The 21,264-nt window shown below is 43.4% G+C and overlaps 1 protein-coding gene across 1 annotated transcript in view; it reads right to left on the bottom strand.

The window, feature by feature from the left end:
• Window positions 1-707: 707 nt before the first annotated feature.
• LOC146799985 (uncharacterized) overlaps window positions 708-21,264 on the bottom strand; it is a 318,891-nt gene continuing 298,334 nt past the window's right edge. The window contains 1 exon segment of the mRNA XM_085623698.1: window positions 708-9,904. Coding sequence (XP_085479824.1) covers window positions 8,793-9,904 — 1,112 coding nt within the window. The 3' untranslated portion in view covers window positions 708-8,792.

The raw sequence follows: 21,264 nt of genomic DNA, 5'->3' as shown, positions 1-21,264 counted from the left end.
CTTTGTACCATTTGTGGCAATGTTAGATTTGTAACAAACATTTCTTCTAAGGATTGTTTAGCTATCCGAAGTCCCTGAGGAATTATCCTTCACAGTTTCCTGGTCAATTACTAGAAGTTGAATCTCCCCCCAGAATTCAGGCCAGGGATGTATGTGTTCTACAGAGAAGAAAGTAGCTCAGACCTCAGATATGGATATTGTCTCGAGGGTCACCCATACTGAGACCGAGGATAGAAGGCCTTTAAACTTTATAAATGCCCTTGTCCTGACGGATCTTTCGAGGTGGTCACACCTGTGGAAGCGGCAGTACTCTTATATCCTGAGGACATGCGCTCCTGCTCTCGACTGGACTATTTCCTAGTGCCACTGACACAGAAGGCTCGGTATATAGACAAGCACTTCCTGCAGAAAGGTATCTCTGATCACTCCCAATTAATTACAAGACTAACTGCTATGGCGTTTGAACATAGGGCCGATTGGAAGCTCGACTCCTAGGTGTTAGAAATGGGGCTTCTGGTTGGCTATGGCATGCACCTATGCCAAGCAGAACCCATCACTCTAGTCAGGGCATGTGAGAAACACACTAAAGATAACCTGTGCTCACCCTCTTATAGCTTGACGTACAGCAGACAGGCTTTTCATAGGAGGCAATGTGTAAAGTATTTGTGCAACACACCCACACAGCAACACAATGAAAACACAACAAAAAGACTCCACACAGGTTTATAAAAATATATGGACAATGTGACCAAAACGTGAAAAAATTCAATAAGTAGATCATAAGTTGTTCACTTTTAGATACATCCCAACAGTGCTTTTTAAGAATTTACAAACATATGCAGAATACGTTACGGTTCTAGAAGTCGATGAGTTCCTAACGCAGTCTTTACAGTCATATGATGCAGGCAAGTACTGGGAAAATCACCCGGTCAACTACGACCGCCAAACAGTCTCACTCCAAGCTGAAGAGGGTGCGGGTAATGCAGGATACACCAGTGCTGATGTGTGAAAATTGCACCAATAATGCTGGTTGAGGAATGCGCGGCTTAGAATAAAGTTATCGTGCGGGTCTTGTGCAAACCCAGCACATGTTTCCCAACTGCAGGGAGGGCAGCAAACACAGTAGATTGACTGGGAGACTTGGGGAGTGCTGGGTTGGTGGATGTTTGTGGCTCCACAAAGATTTCAGAACTTTCCATCACAGAAATGTGAGGAAAATGTGTTTTATTTGAACGTTTGAGGTTTGCAAGGGATTCTGGGTAACAGAAACTGGTGAGAGCCACACAAGTCACCCCATCCTGGATTCCCCTGAGTGTCTAGTTGATTCCCCTGAGGGTCTTGTTTAAAAAAAAATTATAGGTTAGCTAGATTTCCCTATATGCTGTCTAAACGAAGGTCCCAAATCCACAGATAGGCACATTGCAAAAAAAGGGTCAGTTTTCTGTGGAAAAATGTGATGTGTCCACGTTGCTTTTTCGGACGTTTCCTGTCATGGAGACTAGGCCTACCCACACAAGTGAGGTACCATTTTTATCGGGAGACGTTGGGCAATGCTGGATGGGTGGAACTTTGTGGATCCACGCAGATCCCAGAACTTTCCATCACAGAAATGTGAGGAAAATGTGTATTTTTTTGTTTTTACAAAGTGTGAGATTTGCAAGGGATTCTGAGTAACATAACTAGGTTTCCCTAAGTGGCGGCTGAGCTAGGGTCCAAAATCCACAGCTAGGCACATTGTAAAAAAAAGGGTCAGTTTTCACTGGTAAAATGTGATGTGTCCACGTTGCGAGTTGGGCCGTTTCCTGTTGCAGGCACTAGCCCTACCCAAACAAATGGGGTACCATTTTTATTGGGAGACCTAGGGGAACACAGAATAATAGAACAAGTGTTATTAGCAATTAACATTCTTTGCATTTCTGCCTTCCAAATGTAGGACAATGTTTTTAAAAAAAAGAAGTCATTTTTGAAAATTGTCCTCTAATTCACATGCTTGTATGGGTACCCACAATTCTGGAGATGTGGAAATAACCACTGCTTCTAAACTCTATATTTTGTTCCCATTTCAGAAATAAATAGGTTTCCTTGGTACCCTTTTTTCACTCTTTATATTTTACCAAATGAATTGCTATATACCCAGTCCACAATGAAAAACCATTGCAAGACGCAGCTCAGTTATTGTCTCTGGGTTCCTCAGGTTCTTGGTGAACCCACAAATCCTATATATCCCCGCAACTGGAAGGGTCCAGCAGACGTAACGGTATATTGCTTTAATAAATCTGCCATACTTAGAAGAAGTGACAGGTGACAACGTTGGCACAAATGGCTGTTTTTTCCAACTCAATATTTTTTTTATTTCAATTGTTAGCTTCTATAGAAAAATCTTCGAGGATCTACACAAATGACCCCCTAGCTGAATTCAGAATTTTGTTTACTTTTCAGAAACGTATAGTGATCCAGGCTCCATTATTGCTTTCACACCCATTCCTACCACTAACTGAAAGGAGGTTGAAAGCACAAAAAATAGGGTATGTCCCAGTTAAATGCCAAAACTGTGTAGAAAATGTAGGTTTTCTATCCATAGTCTGCCTGTTCCTGAAAGCTGAGAAGAAGGTGATTTTAGCACCACAAACCCTTTGTTGATACCTTTTGCAGGGAATAAAACAGACGCTTTCTTCTGCAGCACTTTTTTCCAATTTTTCCTAATTAAACAAAAATTTGCTGTATTTTGGCTAATTCCTTGGTCTCCTCTAGCTGAAACCACAAAACCTGGGTACCTTTAGAATCCTCAAGATGTTGGAAGAAAAGGACGCAAATTTGGCGTGGATACCTTATGTGGACAAAAGGTTGCATGGGCCTAAGCGCCAACTACCCCAAATAGACACAAAAGGCTTAGCACAGGGAATGGGGGAGGCCTAGCAGCGAAGGGGTTAAAAGCAGGTCAGCTAGAGCACATGCAGCCTTCTTGAAGACAATGTAACTAAAGTATTTGAAAGATGAACCTTAGTTTAAAGGACACTCAAGTATTAACTCAACATTACCTGCCAACTAGTCTAGCTAATGTAACATAGGCAGTTTTATAGAGTGCAAACTTATCACCCGTGAGAGTATCCAGTCTATGCATCAGTTAATAAAGCGCGAGTGGTGGAGATGTGAGGCTAGTATCTTTATAATAAAAAAAAAAAGTTAATCTCCAAACCAACCAAACAGGTTAAGGGTGGAAAAAGCAACCAAGTTAAACCTCAGAAGATTCCACACCTGGCTGGACGAGATGAAAGATACAAAAGATCCATGTGCCATTATATCTCTCAACTTCTAAAAGGCATTTGATTCAATAGACTGGTCTTTTCTATTCCAGACTTTTAACAGATTTGGTTGGCATTACTGTATGAAGCACCACCAGTTGCAGTATGGGGGAATGGTGTACTATACCATACGTTCAAACTAGAATGGGGCCACCAGACAAAGATGCCCACTTTCACCCGAAATAGCACAAAATAAGGCGCATTTCCTACATAGAGATAGCAGAATTTTTTTAATTATTCAATCAATCAATCATTAGGGTTTATATAGCGTGGCTTGTCACCCCGGGGGGTCTCAAGGCGCTGTGTGGTTTGAGTGATCCTCAGATGGAGAGAGGTGGCAGTTGAAAAGCCAGGTCTTCATCAGCTTCGTGGGCTCCCTCAGAGAGGGAGACGTGCGCAGGTGGTGGGGTAAGTCTTTCCAAAATTTGGTGGTGAGGTAGGAGAAGGCGCGGCAACCGCATCGGCTGTGACAGATGCGTAGGAAGCTCCCAAAACTGCTATCCGTTTTCCAAAATACACCTTTGAATAGCTGCATATTTAGCTTCCCACATGAAACTGTCAGTTAAGAAAGAACTATTGAGATGTGGTCTAATTATTTTAAAAGCCTATAAATTCAGAAGACAGGCCTCTGGCATTCTTTTTTTTTCTTCTCCTTTTCTTCTGAATAATTATAATGTATTACTATTTTATTGTTTCTTTTTATATTGTGATGGTTTTTACTAACTTGAAACAATAATATATATCTATCTATCTATCTTTGAATATCCCAGATTCACATTTCAGGAGGATTGATAGGACATTGCAGATAATTTTACGGGATGGGGTACAACCAGGATAGACCTGGCAAAGGGACACGGGGCCAATGGACGACATGGACTAGGAGGTGGCCTTGAATCCCCCTTAGAAGCAGTGATAAAATCTAGACTCAGATTTTTCCAGTTAAAAGTCCAACATAGAACATGTTAAAATAGATAAGACTCCACAAAATTGGCAGGGACCAGAATCCTTCATGTATTAAAGGCAGCTCGGCTGAAGGTACATTCCTATATACAAACTAGGAATGCCCACAGATTAGCCTATCTGGTATCACTTTGGGAACTGGAAATCACATGGGAAATGGATATGCTGGGAATACCATGTGAAGTAAACATACCACAAGTCAAATTGCTGTTTTGAGGAGTCGGCTTCATATTAGTCAAAAGAGATATCACCGGAATGAAGAGACAAGGGCAGCATGCCCCCTCCAAACACCTGTGGTTCACAAGCATGAATATGCACATGGAAGCTGAACGAGTAGTCTATGAAAGGAGTTGATACCCGACGAAATTCGAGAAAGTGTGGGAACACTGGGGAAGGCCTCACGGCTAGACTTGGGATCAGAGGCTATCAGGAACAGCAGCCCCGTTGTACAGGGGGTATATGGAGGGACCTAAAAATAATGAAATGTGTTTCATATAGAAGGGAGAGGCACCCCGGGCTTTTGGTGTTTTTTTTAAAATCCCAGCAGATGAATATGTGGTGCAGATGGTGTGCAGAAATTTGCTGACTAAATGTAATACTGAGGATGTATACTGTATTAAGTTTGAATATATTAATAAAGTATTTTTAAAAAACTGGTTGATTATTGCACCCAGAAGAGAGTGTTTACAATTGCATTATAAAGTTGATTCTCTTCAAGGCCTAAGGGATAATAATAAAATCCAGTAATTGTAAAGCGCAAACAATTACCAGAGGGTGTCAAGGCGCTAGGGGCCGTTAGGAAGATTAAGCAAGCTATTACACAGTCACATGGTGCTGGGCTAACCTGCCACTGGCACTGGGGATCGAACCGTGAGCCCCTGTGTTCCGGAGTCAGGCGCCCTGGCCGTTGTGCCACACCTCTTCCACAACAATGTCAATGTTCTAATCACAGAATATTTCAATATCTGTGGTCACTTGAGAGCTCGGAGCTCAAGGCAATGAATCAGTTGTTCTACAATAGACATGGAATTTACTGTGGACTGTGTGTTAGTATTGAGTAATCTATGTATTAAGGAAATTAGACTGATGTGGTTAGCAAATATAATGAGACTCACTGACCCTTAGGGCACCATGCCAAAATGCAAGCCTTAGTGCAGAAGAGTTCATAAATGTGACACCAGAAAATTCAAATGCCATGTGTTACGCCATTCTTAGATGTTTAGACCGCACTTAACCTCAGAACTTGTCACAGGGCTTGGCTAAGTTGTAGCTCCACTCCCTGGCTATGAACCTGCTCCATTCTTGAGCATGCTTCTAGTTAAGTAGAAAGCTAAACAATTGGAGGGATGGTATTAATATGAGCTCTGAAGCCTTAAAGTTAAGCTAAAGTGGGACCATAGAAAAGTGGCAAATCTTAAAGTGGTTACGAGGCACAGTAAGAATGTAGGCACGTTACTGAATTATTAAAAAACAAATGCTCCATTTGTATAGTGGACATGGGGAACTGCACTAAAGAGCTTTTTATAATTCTGACAGAGCTCAACTGGGGTCTTCTTAGCAAAGAATATCTCCTAGCTGTAGTGAAATTGATTTATGGATGTGGAGAGAGAGTTTCCATGTGGTCTCCCTCATGGTTCTCGTGATGTAACACGATGCAATACTTCATTGTTTCAGTTACTTAAAATTGGTAAAATTGATAAACACAGAACTAAAACATTTCAAAAGTTATCTACATGTAATTAAATAATCTAAGCAGAAGTATGGGCTCAAATTGTAAAACAGTTCGATGTCATTAGCAGCAGCCATTATTCGTTATTTGAGAACCAAGGTCCTATTATGCATCAAATGTCTCTGTGATTTAATGGAATTAGAAATTATATTTACATTTTTGACAAATAGAGCTAAGTCCATTGGAGTAGTAGTTCATAAACAATAGTTCAAGGCTTCTTTGCATATTGAGATTCCTTGTTTTAAAAACCTTAGTTTTAAAGTGCGATGTGCTAATAAGATTTCTGGACAGCAACACAACAGATGTAACATGGATTCTCTCCTATATTCACAGTACCTGCCCTTCGCTGTGCCAGACAGGATTTTCCAGTTGGCTCTAAACTTGTTGGTAGGAAAAACCATTAGTCTTGACCGGAGGATTAGATCTCTGCACTTCCTGCTTACGGCCGCCTTTAGATAAGGCTGCATCTTCATTACTTCATATGAGATAGCAATCAAGTTTTCATAAGGGGCAGTTTGTACATTATGTAAGTCCGCCTTCATCAAGAAGACCCGCACCAGTTTTTTCAAGATGGATTTCATAGCCAAACGCGCAACAGGAGTAGACGTTAAACTTCCAAAGTTGAAATCCTTGGCTGCGGTTGTTAAATATGAAGACCAAGAACTGACCGTCTTACTAAAGATCTCCAGTATGCCTTCTTTAAAGAGCCTGTATTAGGTTGATTGAGTGATAATCTGTAATAAATGAGGCATTACATTCTAGTTCTTGCCAAGTCAGACTAAACTCAAGGCACAAAGAGAGCTCGCCGAGTTTGTTGTGGTAGGTTGAAAATTCTCCTGCATGCCATGCACTGCTGCTTGTCCAAGACAGCAGAAAGCTTTTCTGGATAAGCTTGTTTGCTATAGGTAATAGTCAGTAAAAGGTTTGCTCGAGTAGTTTTTATAATTGCTTGCTGCTGATGCTCTATGTAGGAGATTGTTCAATTTGCACAATGCAAATATTACTGCTGTGGCTTGTCTTGTAATGTGTTTTAAATGCACATTGGGTTTACTGCTTCCGTGAACCATACACATAAATACTTATATTTGAGTGTGTGCAATTTTTGGATGGCATAGTCTCCGGGACTACTTGGATTTGTTCTTATGCTTCTCAACATTTGCCACAGACTTGTGACTTAAATAGTAGATGTTTAATTCTTCCAGTGCATGCAGCATACCAATTTTGTTGTGATCTAAAATGACCAAACCATCTCCATATTGTTTAATCGGCAACCTGTGTGGTACGATCCTTGGTGGAACTGTATTTGCCCTTATAAGGGCATAACCTAGGGCTAAACCACAGCCTTGTTTTATGCCTCGACTGGTTTGTATTTGGTTTGTAACCGTATTTCTTTATACTAGTCATGTGTCAAGATAGAGAGAGATGATTGCCTTAAGTAAGGTGCTTAAAATGCCCCAGTTTGCAACCTTAGCCCAGACTTTGTTTCAATCCACTCCATCAAAGGCTGCAGAATAGTCTATGAAGCATGCAAAAAGAGGTGGGCAGGAGTGCATGTAAGTGCAGTGTACCAAGTAAGACAGGGCAACTCATGGTTCTCTGTCACCTGTTTTCTAGGAGTACATGGAACGCTTCCACAAGTTTCTGCAAGAGGAGGAGTGTATTTTCATATAAACATCGAGGACATTCAAACACTGCTCCCAGTCAGTGGTGATATTGAACAGGACAAAGAGACCGAATGACCGTAATGAGAACATTCAGCACTGGATGTGACGTAACTGGCTGGCTCTAAATGTGGAAATATTAACAGAATGATGACGGGTTCAAGACACGCTGGCACCAAACTGGATCTAGCTTACAAGTGTATAGATATTGTTACAAGCGTATAGATATTGTTTTAGTGTTGAATGAACTAGTCAAAGCATTTAGATTTTGGTTTAACTCTCAACTTACCATGGATTGCCAAATAAATCAATGGATTAAAAACTATTGGGAAAACACACACGTCCCTGCCACAGTATAGCTTTTTAGGAGGACAAGGAGAGGGCCAATTAGACTATTAGTTTTTGAATGCAGGCTGACAATACAGAACCACATGGTTAGGATGGTGTCTGGAGTTGCCACAAGGGCACATCCCTGCTATGTAGACTAACTCGTGCCAGCTGCTGATTGCTGCTAGAATTTCAGAGTAGGGTATTTGTAATGCTGTCAATCAGGATTTTGACATCTATAAAAAATTGGTCTTCTACGATTTTGCAGGAGCAAGCTGCTTCAAGTCTGAGCCGTGGCTATGAAATCAACTTTCCTTACACATTAAGCCAGCAAAAGATCTGAGATGCTCTAAAATACAGCTAAAACCTTCTCTCTTCAAGACTGCCTTGGGTGCTACTTGCCCCTGATGCTTGTTTAGGAATAATATAGATATGTTGGACTTTTATTCTTTAATGGTTATTAACGTTCATAGCAAATGCTTCTCTTCCTTTCCGTGCACTGAAAATGACTTACTTCATGACAGTTCTTTGTTATGAACTTGAAGATTTTATTTTTTTATTAAATCTCTTTACACCAAGAGCATTTATATGGCCTCAATTTAATTTTTTCTTTAGTGTTCTAGTTTTATCTTTTGACAGATTTATCCCTCACTCTCGGTACAGTGAAAGGGCTCATCCCTCTGTGGATTAATTGATGCATTAGAAGACTTTAAGCAAAGCTTTTCCCTGTTCTCGCAGTACTAACAGGGCCTTTGTTCTGTACATAACAACATTTAGTGACTTTCAATTCTTAAGGAATGCACATCTCACATTTCATGAAATTATAGTTTCAATTTTATAGTGGATTTTCTGGTGCTTCATAAGACTTCTCTTTTGCGTAAAGATGTTATCACACTCACTGCATCGAAAGAGTGTCTCTCCCTTGTGTGATCTACTGTGATGTATAAAATCCCTCTTTTGAATAAAGCTCATATCACACTCTGTGCAGTAAATGGGCCTCACTCCTACGTGAGTTGTTTGGTGCTTCACAAGATGTTGCTTTCGAGTAAAGCTCTTATCACATTCAGGGCACGCAAAGGGCCTCACCCCTGTGTGGATTCGTTGGTGAGTCAGAAGATTTATCTTTCGAGTAAATCTTTTTTCACATACTGTACAATGAAAGGGCCTCACTCCTGTGTGTGTTCTTTGGTGATATAGAAGATCACTCTTTTGAATAAAGGTCTTCTCGCACTCAGTGCAGTGGAATGGTTTCATCCCTGTGTGAATTCTTTGATGCTTTAGAAGATTTTGCCTTCGATTAAAGCTCTTCTCACACTCAGTGCAGTGAAAAGGCTTTGCCCCTGAGTGGATTCTCAGATGAGTCAGTAGATTTTGCCGGTGACTGAAGCTCTTCTCACACTCAGTGCAGTGATAGGGTCTCTCCCCAGTGTGTGTTCTTTGGTGATTTACAAGATGTTGCTTCTGATTAAAGGTCTTCTCACACTCTGTACAGTGAAAGGGCCTCGCCCCTGTGTGTTTTCTTTCATGATTGACAAGATCTCCCTTTTGAATAAAACTCTTCTCACACTCAGTGCAGTGGAAGGGTCTCTCTCCTGTATGTGTTCTTTGGTGCTTTAGAAGATCACCTTTTCGAATAAAGCTCTTTTCACACTCCATACACTGAAAAGACCTTGTCACAGTGTGTGTTCTTTGGTGCAGTAAAAGATGCGTCTTTCCAGGGAAGCTCTTCTTACAGATAGTGCAGTGAAAGGGACTCCCTCCTGCATGCAACTGTTGGTGATTTAGAAGACACAACATCGTAGTAAATGTCTTCCCACACTCAGTGCAGGTGAGGTTGGTCTTATTTTTGTGGATTCTTTGCTTTTTCTTCGGTGAGCAGGTGCGGATATCATTCTCATTCACACTTGCGGTCTCTGATTGATGTGCTGCAGATTGAACAGACATTTGAAAGTCATATGGAGTATCAGGTAGAAAAAATAAATAATTGTAATACTATAATAATATTAAGGATGGACAGTGCTATTAAAGAAAGTTATTGGGGGTTATAATAAAAGTTATGTGACAAGCAGTCTCTTGGCAGGCAAATGTACAGTTCTTTAATACAAGGTGCCTCTGCACAGGCCTGCAATAGGAAAATCCATTAACATACAGTAACAGACCAGAAATATTCAGTGCATTGATTAATATCACAGAGACTGGTGATATGCAAGGGCAGTATATTCAATGCACTCAGCAATTCAAGAGAGGTACACCACACTATCCTTATTAGACATTCTCTGCACCGTTGATTTTCCACTGACTTGGTCACTTGCAAAAGCAACTGTAAAATCGTGGAACAACCTGACTGGGGGCATTTAACCCAGTTGATAAATAACTTACACAGCTCTGAAGCAATACAAACAAACAGGATAAACTTTGTGGGTTTTTTTTCCCGCTGAATGTATTCTTATCTGTTAAGACCTCCTCAACTGAAATTTTTTATATTGTCTGAAAATTAATACACACAACCACAATGTTCCATCTTAACAGCTGAAGTAATTCCTGGAAAATCACAACTCAGCTTGCCTATTGAAAGACCAACCTCTTCAATCTCTCATGCTGATGAACTACAACAATGTTCTTTTTACAAAATGTACTCCTTTAGATAGAACTCAACACTTCCTTTCTGAAAGGAAATCTGGCTCACCTTTAAATTATTGCCCACCTCAGGTTTTTCATCCAGTATGCAATCGAGTTGCAACTGAGCTGGTTGTCATCGGCAATCTAATCTCTTAGTTTTGTATCTGTTCCCTCCTATTGCAAACATGCCCGATAGCTCATCTCTTTGAAAAAGAAGTCAGTGAATTCAACTGTGCGTACTTACTTTCACTCTCTATTAAATTCAATAGACAATTTTCATATACATTTTTTTAAGATGCAATTTATTGCATTTTGTAAGGTAAACCTCAGCGTAACAAAAGAAATAGAAAATGAACATAAAATAGAATCACGAAAACAAGGAGCATAGTCGACAATCCTTCCTTCCTCCAGCCACTCTCCTCCCCATATCAGGGCAAAATATATGATGACTCTCCGGTCGAGGACCATCCGCCCCACCCCTTTCCTGCCCCACCATCTCTTACCCCGCGTACTTGTGAATTTCTGACTCCCGGAGAGCTGCCCTAGCAGTTCCCAGGAGTAACTCAATTCCTCGGAATCGTGGCCGGCCTACCCATATCTTTGTATACTTCTGGGGGACCCTCTGGCCGCATATACTGGTCTTTCCATGTTCATACAATAAACAAGCCCACTCTTCGATCATCGGGGGCCTCACTTCTCTACACTTACACATGATATCTCATAGGGCCACTGTTGGCCCCAGCCAAAGTAGTATCAGCTTGTGCTTGGTTGTGTCGAAATAACGGTTTACATGTGATAAAACCAACTTGTGGTCTTGTGGTATCGTCCATCCAGAACCTTGCCAAGACCAGAGATCACTTGTGTCCAGTACCTTGATACGTGTGGGCAACCCCAAGTTGTATGTAGGAAGTCACCATCGGGTTCTCCACACCTGAGGCAGGCTGGAGAGGCAATCGCCCCCATTTTCCTCAGTCTGTGTCTGGTAAACTATGGAGGAGTGTAATCAGTGATTGATCCCAGGTCATGCTTGCAGGCAGCGTGCAGTGAGCCAAACGAATCTCCAGTATCATTGATTATTTAGCAAATTGATCCGTGCCAATCAATCAGGGGGTTTATATAACGCGCTACTCATCCGTGAGGGTCTCAAGGCACTGGGGGGGGGGGGGGGGGGGGGGGGGGGAGGGGGGGGGGGGGGGGGACGGCTCCGGAATCAGTCAAAGAGCCAGGTCTTGAGGTCCCTCCTGAATGTGTGCAGGGTCAGGGAGCTCGTTCCAGGTGTTGGCTGCGATGTAGGAGAAAGCTCTCCAGCCGATTCTGTGTCTGCGGATTCGGGGGACCTCTGCCAGTGCGAGGTCGGCGGAGCGGAGGTTCCTCTTGGATACGTTTAAGGCCTTGTAGGTGTTGGGTCATGTGCTCATGGCGCGGTGTTCCGAGGAAGAGTCTGGCTGCGGCGTTTTGGATGGTCTGGAGTCTACGCAGGAGAGTTTTGTTGATGCCGGCATAGAGGGCGTTGCTGTAGTCTAGTCTGCTGGTGAAGAGTGCACGGGTGACGGTGCTTCTGCAGTCGGAGGGAATCCACTTTGCCTTAAGTCGTTTAAACTCTGGGAAAGACTCCTACCTGAAATGGAAGGGGACAAGGGGTGCCTGTGCTGCAGCTATTGAAAGAATTGGCTGTGATGCTGCCAAATTCCTCCTGCAATGTCTGGTAGGGCTTGAGGATACCCCTCGATCACATCCACTAGTGTTGAGATACCTAGGTTGTCCCATTTCCTAAACCATTGCAAGTTAGCCACCTGCCCAAGGACTGTGCCCTCCCACAAAGGTATCTGCTCAATCAGCCTGTGGTGCAACCCCAAACGTCTCAGGGTTGTTCTCCACAGATTAAGCACCACTTTGCTTGCCGGCGGGAGGGTAGAGAGCCCTACCCACCCACCCGTATAGCAAGTGGCAGATCTGCACTCCATCGAGAGCCCATTTCTCAGAAGCATATGATGAATACACATAGAAATCGTAGGACGATTCATTTATTAATATTAGGTGATAGGGCCTGTAACATGACTCTAGGTCTGCGGCAGCCACCCCGCGATCCAAAGTAGAATTTAAGCTCTTGGACAGAGCTCTATGCAGGCCTTCCTTCCAGAGGACGCTACGAAGGAGAGAATTAATTTTAAAGAAGGAAGAAGGTGGGATGTCGTATGGGTAATACCGCAGATGATACAGAAATTGTGGCAGCAACACCATCTTGGAGATGGCTGATCTTCTGAGAGCGATATGGGGAGTACCACCCATTGCAATAGATCAGACATGAGCCCCTCCATTAACAGTGCAAAGTTCCTCTCCCACGTGAGGTGAGGACGTCTCCCAAAAGACCAGCAGGATATGGAGCGCTCGTGGACCACAGTACTCTGGGTTTGTTAAGAAGAGGACATAGTCTGTATAGAGGGCGATCTGGTCAGAAATGCCCTCTGCCCACTCAAATCCTCAAATTTAGGAGTCAATACAGACCCATTTCACAAGGGGCTCTATAGCAACAGCAAAAAATAATAGGGAAAGTGGGCATCCCTGTCTGGTTCCCCTGTAAATCCTGAAGGGCTTTGACATCTCTCATCCCACTTCAACCCGGGTGCAGAGGCCTGAATATGAAAGTCAATTCACAAACATAAGGAAGGTGCACTCAATACAAGAGTCATTCAGATCCACAAATATTATCCGTTGATATTTCAAGTTTATTCCAAATTTAATCGGCAAACAGCCAACGCGTTTTGTCCCTTTTGCCAGGGGACTTCTTCAGGGCTAAAGATCAAACGAGATACGGCTAATTTCGCAACAGCAACTTAATAATAGCCAAAACGTCCATTAACCGCGCAAAGTTCATCACATCTGTATCCCAATGTATTCATCAAAAGTACATGGCGGCATAGTGAGTATCATCATAGGTGAGTTCTAGATTGTAAGAGGCTTCATAATAATTGCACTCTCAATTTGTAGTCGCATGAAGAGCAGCATGATAACTGACCATCAAACCTTTCCCGCCCAAAATGCATTAATTTCGGTCTGAAATGGAGGCATTTGAACAGGTGAAACACATATTCCCACCCCAAGGAGGCAAAGGCCTTTTCAATATTTGCCAGAAGCACCGCCGCTGGCCTGCAATGTATCTGCCAATGCTAGTGCGTTGTGGAGGCGACGTATATTCAGTCTAGTTGCTATGTGCAGCATAAACATGGCCTTGTACAGATGGACCAGGGAGGGCACCACTCCCACCATGGCCTTCGCAATGATTTTAACCTCCATTCAAGAGGGAGATAGGGTGATAAAAAGAACAGTGTTACGGTGTGAGCCCCGGCTTTAGTATCACCACAGTCTCTGCCTCACGCAGATCAGGAGGCAAGCTCTTCATCTCCAGCAGCATTCTCTCCAGGGATTCCCTTAGCAGGTTCATGTAGGATTTGTAGAATTCTGGGGAAAAACCATTGAGGCCCAGGGCCTACCCTGAGGTTAGTCTGCTAAGGGCAGCAGAAAGCTCTCCTGCTGTGAGTTCATTTTCAAGAGATAGCTTCTCCGAGCTTAAGAGGCATTGTAGGGGAAAGTCGTCATCAGTCTGTGCGAGACGCTGTCTTGCTTGGCATTCAGATTTGAGAAGTATCGTGCAAACTGGGAGGCTCTCTTTATTGCCAGTAACAGTTTTCCCCTCTAAGGCTACTAAGGACAAAATTGGCTGGTTGTGATGCATATTTTGGCAAAGTCTATGAGGCATACTTCCCGACTTATCACCCCACTGGTATATGCGAAACCGGGATCCCAGCCATATTGACCATGCCTCACATTGTCAATGTTTGCTGGAGGGGAGCTCGAGCCTAAGCTAGGGCGGTACTTAGCTCTGGCTCCCGACCTCTCTGACACAGTGTCTTCAAGTCCTGAGCTTGTTCTTCTAAATCAGTGATAAACTGCAGGCGTCTGTGCTTTTACCCCGTGGAGTAGCTTAAGATATGGCTTCAAATAGTGGCCTTGAGTGCTTCCCAAGGTAGACTTGGGGATGACACTGACTCCGATTATCGTAGATGTATTATTCATTTTCTTCCCCAATACTTTTATATACAATATATGTATTGCACTTCTGATCCTTGAGCCGGGGATTGGTCTTACAGCTCTCTAGCATGTATGTGTGCTAATCTAACGCGCTGTGCCTCTGCCATAGGTACAAGGAAATAGCCTAGTCTCGAAAACGTGCTGTGCACCCTTAAATAAAATGTATAGCATCTCCAAGGTGGCTGATCAACAGCGCTAACCCAACATGGAGATTATATCTCCAACTATTTGTAGTGGACCAACTGTCATACACCACAGTAAAAATGAGAACAGTATAAATAGTGGAACTGTAAAAACTATGTAAGGTAGGAGGAAGCTTTGACTCTGTTCTGTGACCACTGCTTCTGCAGCCTTCTTGATTCAGGCCGATCACTGTGTAAACCCATCTCCATCTGAGTAAGTTATCACAACCCACGACTGGCATTGAGAGACTCCAGCCCACAAGCTTTCCAGAGGTCCCCAACCGTGAGAGGTTAACCACTGTACCATAACTCCGCAGGGTTGTGCCTCCTTCCAAACTCATCTCCAGGTGTTCGATCCAGGTGCCCACAATCCGCAGCAGGTTTAGTCACTGTTCTTTATTGCAGCAGGGGAGCATGAGCAGTTTTTGCGGCAGCGCAGGTGTGATGCCTGAGCAGGAGGAAGGGCTGATGCCTATCCCTAACCAGGGGCCATAGCCGCTACCAGTGGGGGGATGTGAGGGCTAACAGCAACTCTTTTCTCACCCAGTCCAGTATTCCAGGGATTCAAAAATGGGGATTCAAAAATGATCGCACAATCCTTGTAAATCACCTTTACCTTTGCCAGGGTGGAGCAGCATGTAACGGATATTGAGGTTTTGCAGTTTTCATTTGGCCTCCACAAACAATTTCCACTGTAGCTAGAAAAGTTTAGAATAGTCCGGGAAAATCATTATTTTGCTCAATTGGTAGAGAAGGGTCTCCTGGGATTGAGCATATTGCAGAATAGCATCCTCGTTTTAGTAGTTCAGGATACGGCGATCATGGGCCTAGCGGGCGCCCCCGGCGGTGGACTCTGTACTCTCAAAGATGAAGCAGGAGGACAAGGATTCTGCTGGTACAGGGATCTCAGTGATCCAGGAAGCCCTTCAGAGAGGTCCCCTCGCATCCCTCCGGGAACCTCACGAATCTGATTATTTCTACACGCCCTGTCTTGTGTGTCCTCCACTTTCGTTGCGAGTTCTCTGGAGATCGTCGTGAGACACAGAATAATCTTTTACATATCTGCCAATGTGACCTCCACTCCCAACACCCTCACCTAAACCTCAGAGATCCTGTGTACCGCTTGGCGAATGTCCTGGCGGAGCAGCTTCTGGTCTGTTCCCACCACTCTAATTTTGGCCTCTGGGGCGTCTCTTAAATTACCTATTGCTGGCAGGATTCTGGGGGGGTTTGTCTCTGTGATCTTGGGGCTACTGCTCTGAGCAGACTAAGCCTGCCCCCACCTGTGGAGACTCAGTCGCCATACTCTCACACTGGGCGAACTTGTCGAGCATGGTCTGTTTAGCTGAGGGGAGAGGTGGGGGGAGGTGCTTGTCCCTGGCCACCTGGCCATCCTGGCTCGTGGATTCCCGTTGGGGCAGTCTAAAGAGCCCCCCTCACTCCAACCCACCTGCCCTCTGCCTGTGTGACGGGTCTTAGAGGCAGAACAAGCAGTCAAGTACTCCTGGGGTTCCAAGAGCCAGATCCTGTAAAGTGATCCAGCGGCCAATGGGTGCACAACACCTCCACTCATGTCACTGATGTACCATCTGGCTGCCAACATGGGACCCCCTTTTGCCACCAGATTCACCCAGGCGCCGCTTGTATAGGTCGATCGGGCGCCCACAAAACAGGCAGGCACACACCCAATGCGATCGCAACATCAGGCTGGTATCTCAGGGAGAGGCCGAGCAGTTTAGTTCACCTCTGGTGCCCCCCCATCCACTCATCAGCCCCTCCCATTGCATTCCGTTAAGCCCCCAGGGGCAAGTCCAGCTGCCTGTCTGTCTCCCTCCTCCAACCTCTGTCCGCTTCCTCACTTACCGGCCAGGCACAATAGCGGGCTCTTCCGGGGCCAACGCAACAAGGCTGCACAGCTTCCTTCAGTGGGGCACCATTGCAGCCACACCTCGTCTCCTGCTTCTTCCACTTCCATCGCAGCAAAAGCGATGCTGGGCTCTGCGCAGGAATTACGACCTACGACAAGTGAGGGATCTCCCGTTGCGGCCAACAATTCCTTCAGGCTGTGCTGTGCATCATCACCCGCAGGTCCCTCCTGCAGGCTCGCCAAGACACCTTCAACACACTTCCTGGTGTTCTGCGGGGACGCGAGCCACTATCCTGGCTCCCTGGGTCAGCCTCCAGCGACGTCCACCCTAAGGTCGATGAGCTCACTGAAGGAAGGATAAAATAGAATGAATGGCAAGCGGCACGGAAGGTGTTTCAACTAGTGTCCACCATCTTATCGGTCCAGCCACGCTCCCGACAAATTTAATATTTAAGTGATTCTGAACAATTATTAGACTCCACTAGGTTTGGTTTTAGATCTTCACACTGTACTGAAATTGTGATGTTATTTATTTTCGAATCTCTAAGCGAGACTCTTGAGTCAAGGTGGAAAAGCTGCGTTCATTCTTTTGAAACTAAGCATTGCTTTTGAGACTGTTTCCCATTTAACTGTAGTACAGCCTTGGAGTCATATTGAAATCTAAGGCTTATCATGATTATTGTCATATTTGTCTGATCAATCTTATCTGAATCCTGATTTGTCTGATTGATCTTAACTTCAGCCTTTTCATGCCGCACCATAAATACTGGAGAGTGGGGTTCCCCAGGCCTCTTTGTTGAGCCTTAACGTCTTTTGCTGCTCAAATTCGTCCCCATGACTTCCAACTGGTATCTTTGTGTGGGACGAATTGCAGATCACAGCTGACAATTTTAGGTCATGTATCTCAGATGTTATGAGCTGGATGGGAGACAACTCTTGAAAGCTGAAAGGCATCCTAGTAGTGTAAGAAGGCACAAACACTAAACATTCACGGTCAACTTTTGTAAGAGATGGAAAATGGAGATTTATATTGGATTACTGAGGCAACAAATGGTTATAAATGATGGAACACATACCGTATTAGGGCATCAAACAAGTATATCAGTTAGGGAAAAAGAAGTTACTGTGTATTATGTCATTACATATAATTGCACAGTGTGTTGAAAGGGGGTTCTGGTGCATTACGACATCTCACATTTAAACAATGTAAATGAAAGAGCAAAGGCAATGCCGTTCATTATTCTAAAACATGGACAGGGAGAAGCCAATCACTACCATGTCACACAGTCAGATATTAAAACAAACGGAGGAGAGACGCTGCAGTGCTTTATGACATTCCAAAGACTAACATTCCGCCAGGTCTCAACAGATGCAGGAGATTATATCACACGTTCAAACATTCGGACAGAAGAGAGCATGGGCGCTGCGGGCCATTATGATATGATACAATCCACCTTCCTTAATTTAACAGCTGATGATTTGGAAAGAAGACACACCAGAATTGTGGAATCCCACAATGAAAGGGATGGGATATGACAGCCGCATGGATGTCACAGAAGCGCTAAGCTAAAAAAACATTCTGACAGAAGAGCCATTGGTGCATTTTGATATAACACTGTAAATCAAGCCTTAACTGTACAGATATCCAGAGAATGGTGATCACCGACTGCTTGATGATAACAAAGACTGATTTATGTGGCTTGCACAATGCTAAAATGAAACCACCTTCTCTTCATTCAAATTTAATTTCTGAAACTTCATCAACCTGGCTGGTCGACCATAAAGAGAAGCTGATTGTCATAGTCCTGGGCAAGGGACGAGTTGGAAGATGGTGATGTTCCGCAACGGGGTGACATTTGCTTACTACAATCGACAATATATCCTCTATGGATTCCCACAGGCTTGGACGATCATACGTACACTGAAAGAACCCACTTGGACATTGTACACACCTAAAAGTAGATTGTTTTAGTTTTGTAAAATCAACAGGATCTTGCACGTGGAAGGGACTGAAACAGTCTGCTTTGGTGGAAACACAAGAATGTAACTATCACCAAAATGTTACTGTCGCATTAGCAATTAAATACCTGAAGGGTGCTCACCCAAACAAGTCAATGACTGAAGGGTGCCAAACTAAAACTCTCAAACATTTTCCCAGGGGCCCTAAAGTATGGTCTGTGGTGTGGCCGAGGACCGCATTGATGCCAGCAGGATGGTTGTGGGGCTTTTTTTGGGGGGGGGGGGGGGGAGGTATAAAGCGGGTGTAGGGGAAGTGAAGCATGTAAATGGTGTGTTCAGTGAATCAAAGTTATTTGAGGGTGAGGGTTTCTTTCCACACTGTCCTCTAAATTAAGTCACTAGAAGTCGTAGAATGGACAATACTGTGTTGTTCAGTATCTGATTCGCTATCTCTCGACCGCAACTTTTGGTAAGTCTTCTCTACTTGCTATTACTACATTGGGAGAGTCAAGTGTAAAAAAAGAAGTAACTTCATTATTGAATTGGAATGAAATAGAATTGCACAAGGTAAAACCGGAACACTTAGGCTCAATCCCGGCTTTCACAATTGACCAAATTGTATGATCCTAGGCAATTGTTTACTTCAATTTGCCTCCCTTTTCTTCATTATCACATTTAAAGCATCGTGAAATATTGTGTGTTGATGATATGCACTGTACAAAACCATCTCTTGTATGATTTAATAAACTAGAATGTTGCCAATTGGCATTGTTGTCCGGGTGGTAGGCGGCATGAATGTTTCTATGTAAATTTTTGAAAACTGTCACTTTTAAAAAATACTTTTCAATGCACGAATATAATCTGTTATACTAAAGTGAAATGTTTCTCCATGTTAATGAAACACACTGTTTTGAATTTGGAGAGACTTTGCCATTTTATACACTTTTTTTGCAGGATGTCTTAAAAAATGTTACGTGTTACTAAAGTTAAGTGATACAGGATGTCTTATTTGCTTCTTTTCTTTTACTTCAGTTAGCTTGTAAATAAACGCTTGGCCGTTTAATTAAAATCTTTTTGGAAGTTAGTGATCTCTTAAGTAAACAGCAGCCCAGTGCGGTTTACCAGAAAACCGCATGAGATGATCACGAGGGCCTCTCTCAGCCCCAGAGCCGTACTTTGAGTATCGCTACTCAATACCATTCTTCTAGTGCTGATGGTTGTACTGAAATCAGCTCAGGCACAAAACTAAAGCTGTCTATAGGCAGACCTAAACAAAAAAATAAAATCAGCATAGCATAATTGTAGCCTTCTGCAGTGTTGCAACTCCACTAATGAGTTCTTGAAGACAAAGCATTTTAGACCCAATATTTAACAAGCATTTACAATGCAATGGTCTCGGCAATATTATAGGTAGAGCTATTGGTATTGCTCATTATTTTTTTATTGTTTTTGTATCCCTAAATGAATGGCATTGTCATTTCTATTGGCATTAGCTTTTTTTTTGCATATGTGATACCTATTGCATTAGCAGAGAGAGAGTGAGGTAGTGAGATAGAGAGAGAGAGAGAGGTATTGAAATAGAGCGTGAGGTAGTGAGAGAGAGTGAGGTAGATAGAGAGTGAGGTAGTGAGATAGAGAGTGAGGTAGATAGAGAGTGAGGTAGTGAGATAGAGAGAGTGAGGTAGTGAAAGAGTGAGGTAGTGAGGGAGAGGGATGTTGTGAGGTAGTGATATATAAGCATAGAGGGATGTTGTGATGTAGTGAGATAGAGAGAGAGGTAGTGAAAGAGAGAGTGAAAGTGAGTTAGTGAGATAGAAAGAGTGAGGTAGTGAGATAGAGAGTGATTGAGGTAGTGAGTGAGAGAGTGAAGTTGTGAGGTTGTGAGCTAGAGAGTGAGGTAGTGATGTTTTGAGAGAGAGAAGTTGTGAGATAGTGAGGTAGTGAGATAGAGTGGAGTAGTGAGGTAGAGAGAGTTATGTAGTGAGAAAGAGTGAGGTAGTGAAACAGTGATGTAGTGAGGGAGAGGGATGTTGTGAGGTAGTGAGATGTAAGCAGAGTGGTGTTGTGATGTAGTGAGATAGAGAGAGGTAGTGAAAGAGACAGTGAAAGTGAGTTAGTGAGATAGAAAGAGTGAGGTAGAGAGATAGAGAGTGAGTGATGTAGTGAGTTAGAGAGAGAGTGAAGTTGTGATATAGAGAGTGAGGTAGTGAGAGAGTGAGGTAGTGATCTTTTTAGAGAGAGAAGTAGTGAGATAGTGAGGTAGTGATATAGATAGAGGGGAGAAGTGATGTATAGAGAGTTATGTAGTGAGAGAGAGTGAGGTAGATAGAGTGTGAGGTAGTGAAAGAGTGAGTTAGTGAGTGAGAGGTATTTTCTGACACAGTGAGATAGAAACAGTGAGTGATGTTGTGAGGTAGTGAGATAGAGAAAGATTGAGGTAGTGAAAGAGAGAGTGAGGTAGTGAGGGATGTTGTGAGGTATTAAGATAGAAACAGAGCGTGATGTAGTGAAGTAGTGAGATAGAGTGAGGTAGTGAAAGAGTGAGTGTAAGTGACTTAGGGCCATATGT

The sequence above is a fragment of the Triturus cristatus genome, chromosome 8 (genome assembly GCF_964204655.1).
Source record: "Triturus cristatus chromosome 8, aTriCri1.1, whole genome shotgun sequence".
Taxonomy (NCBI): Eukaryota; Metazoa; Chordata; class Amphibia; order Caudata; family Salamandridae; genus Triturus; species Triturus cristatus.
This window is presented reverse-complemented; position numbering and strand designations above follow the sequence as displayed.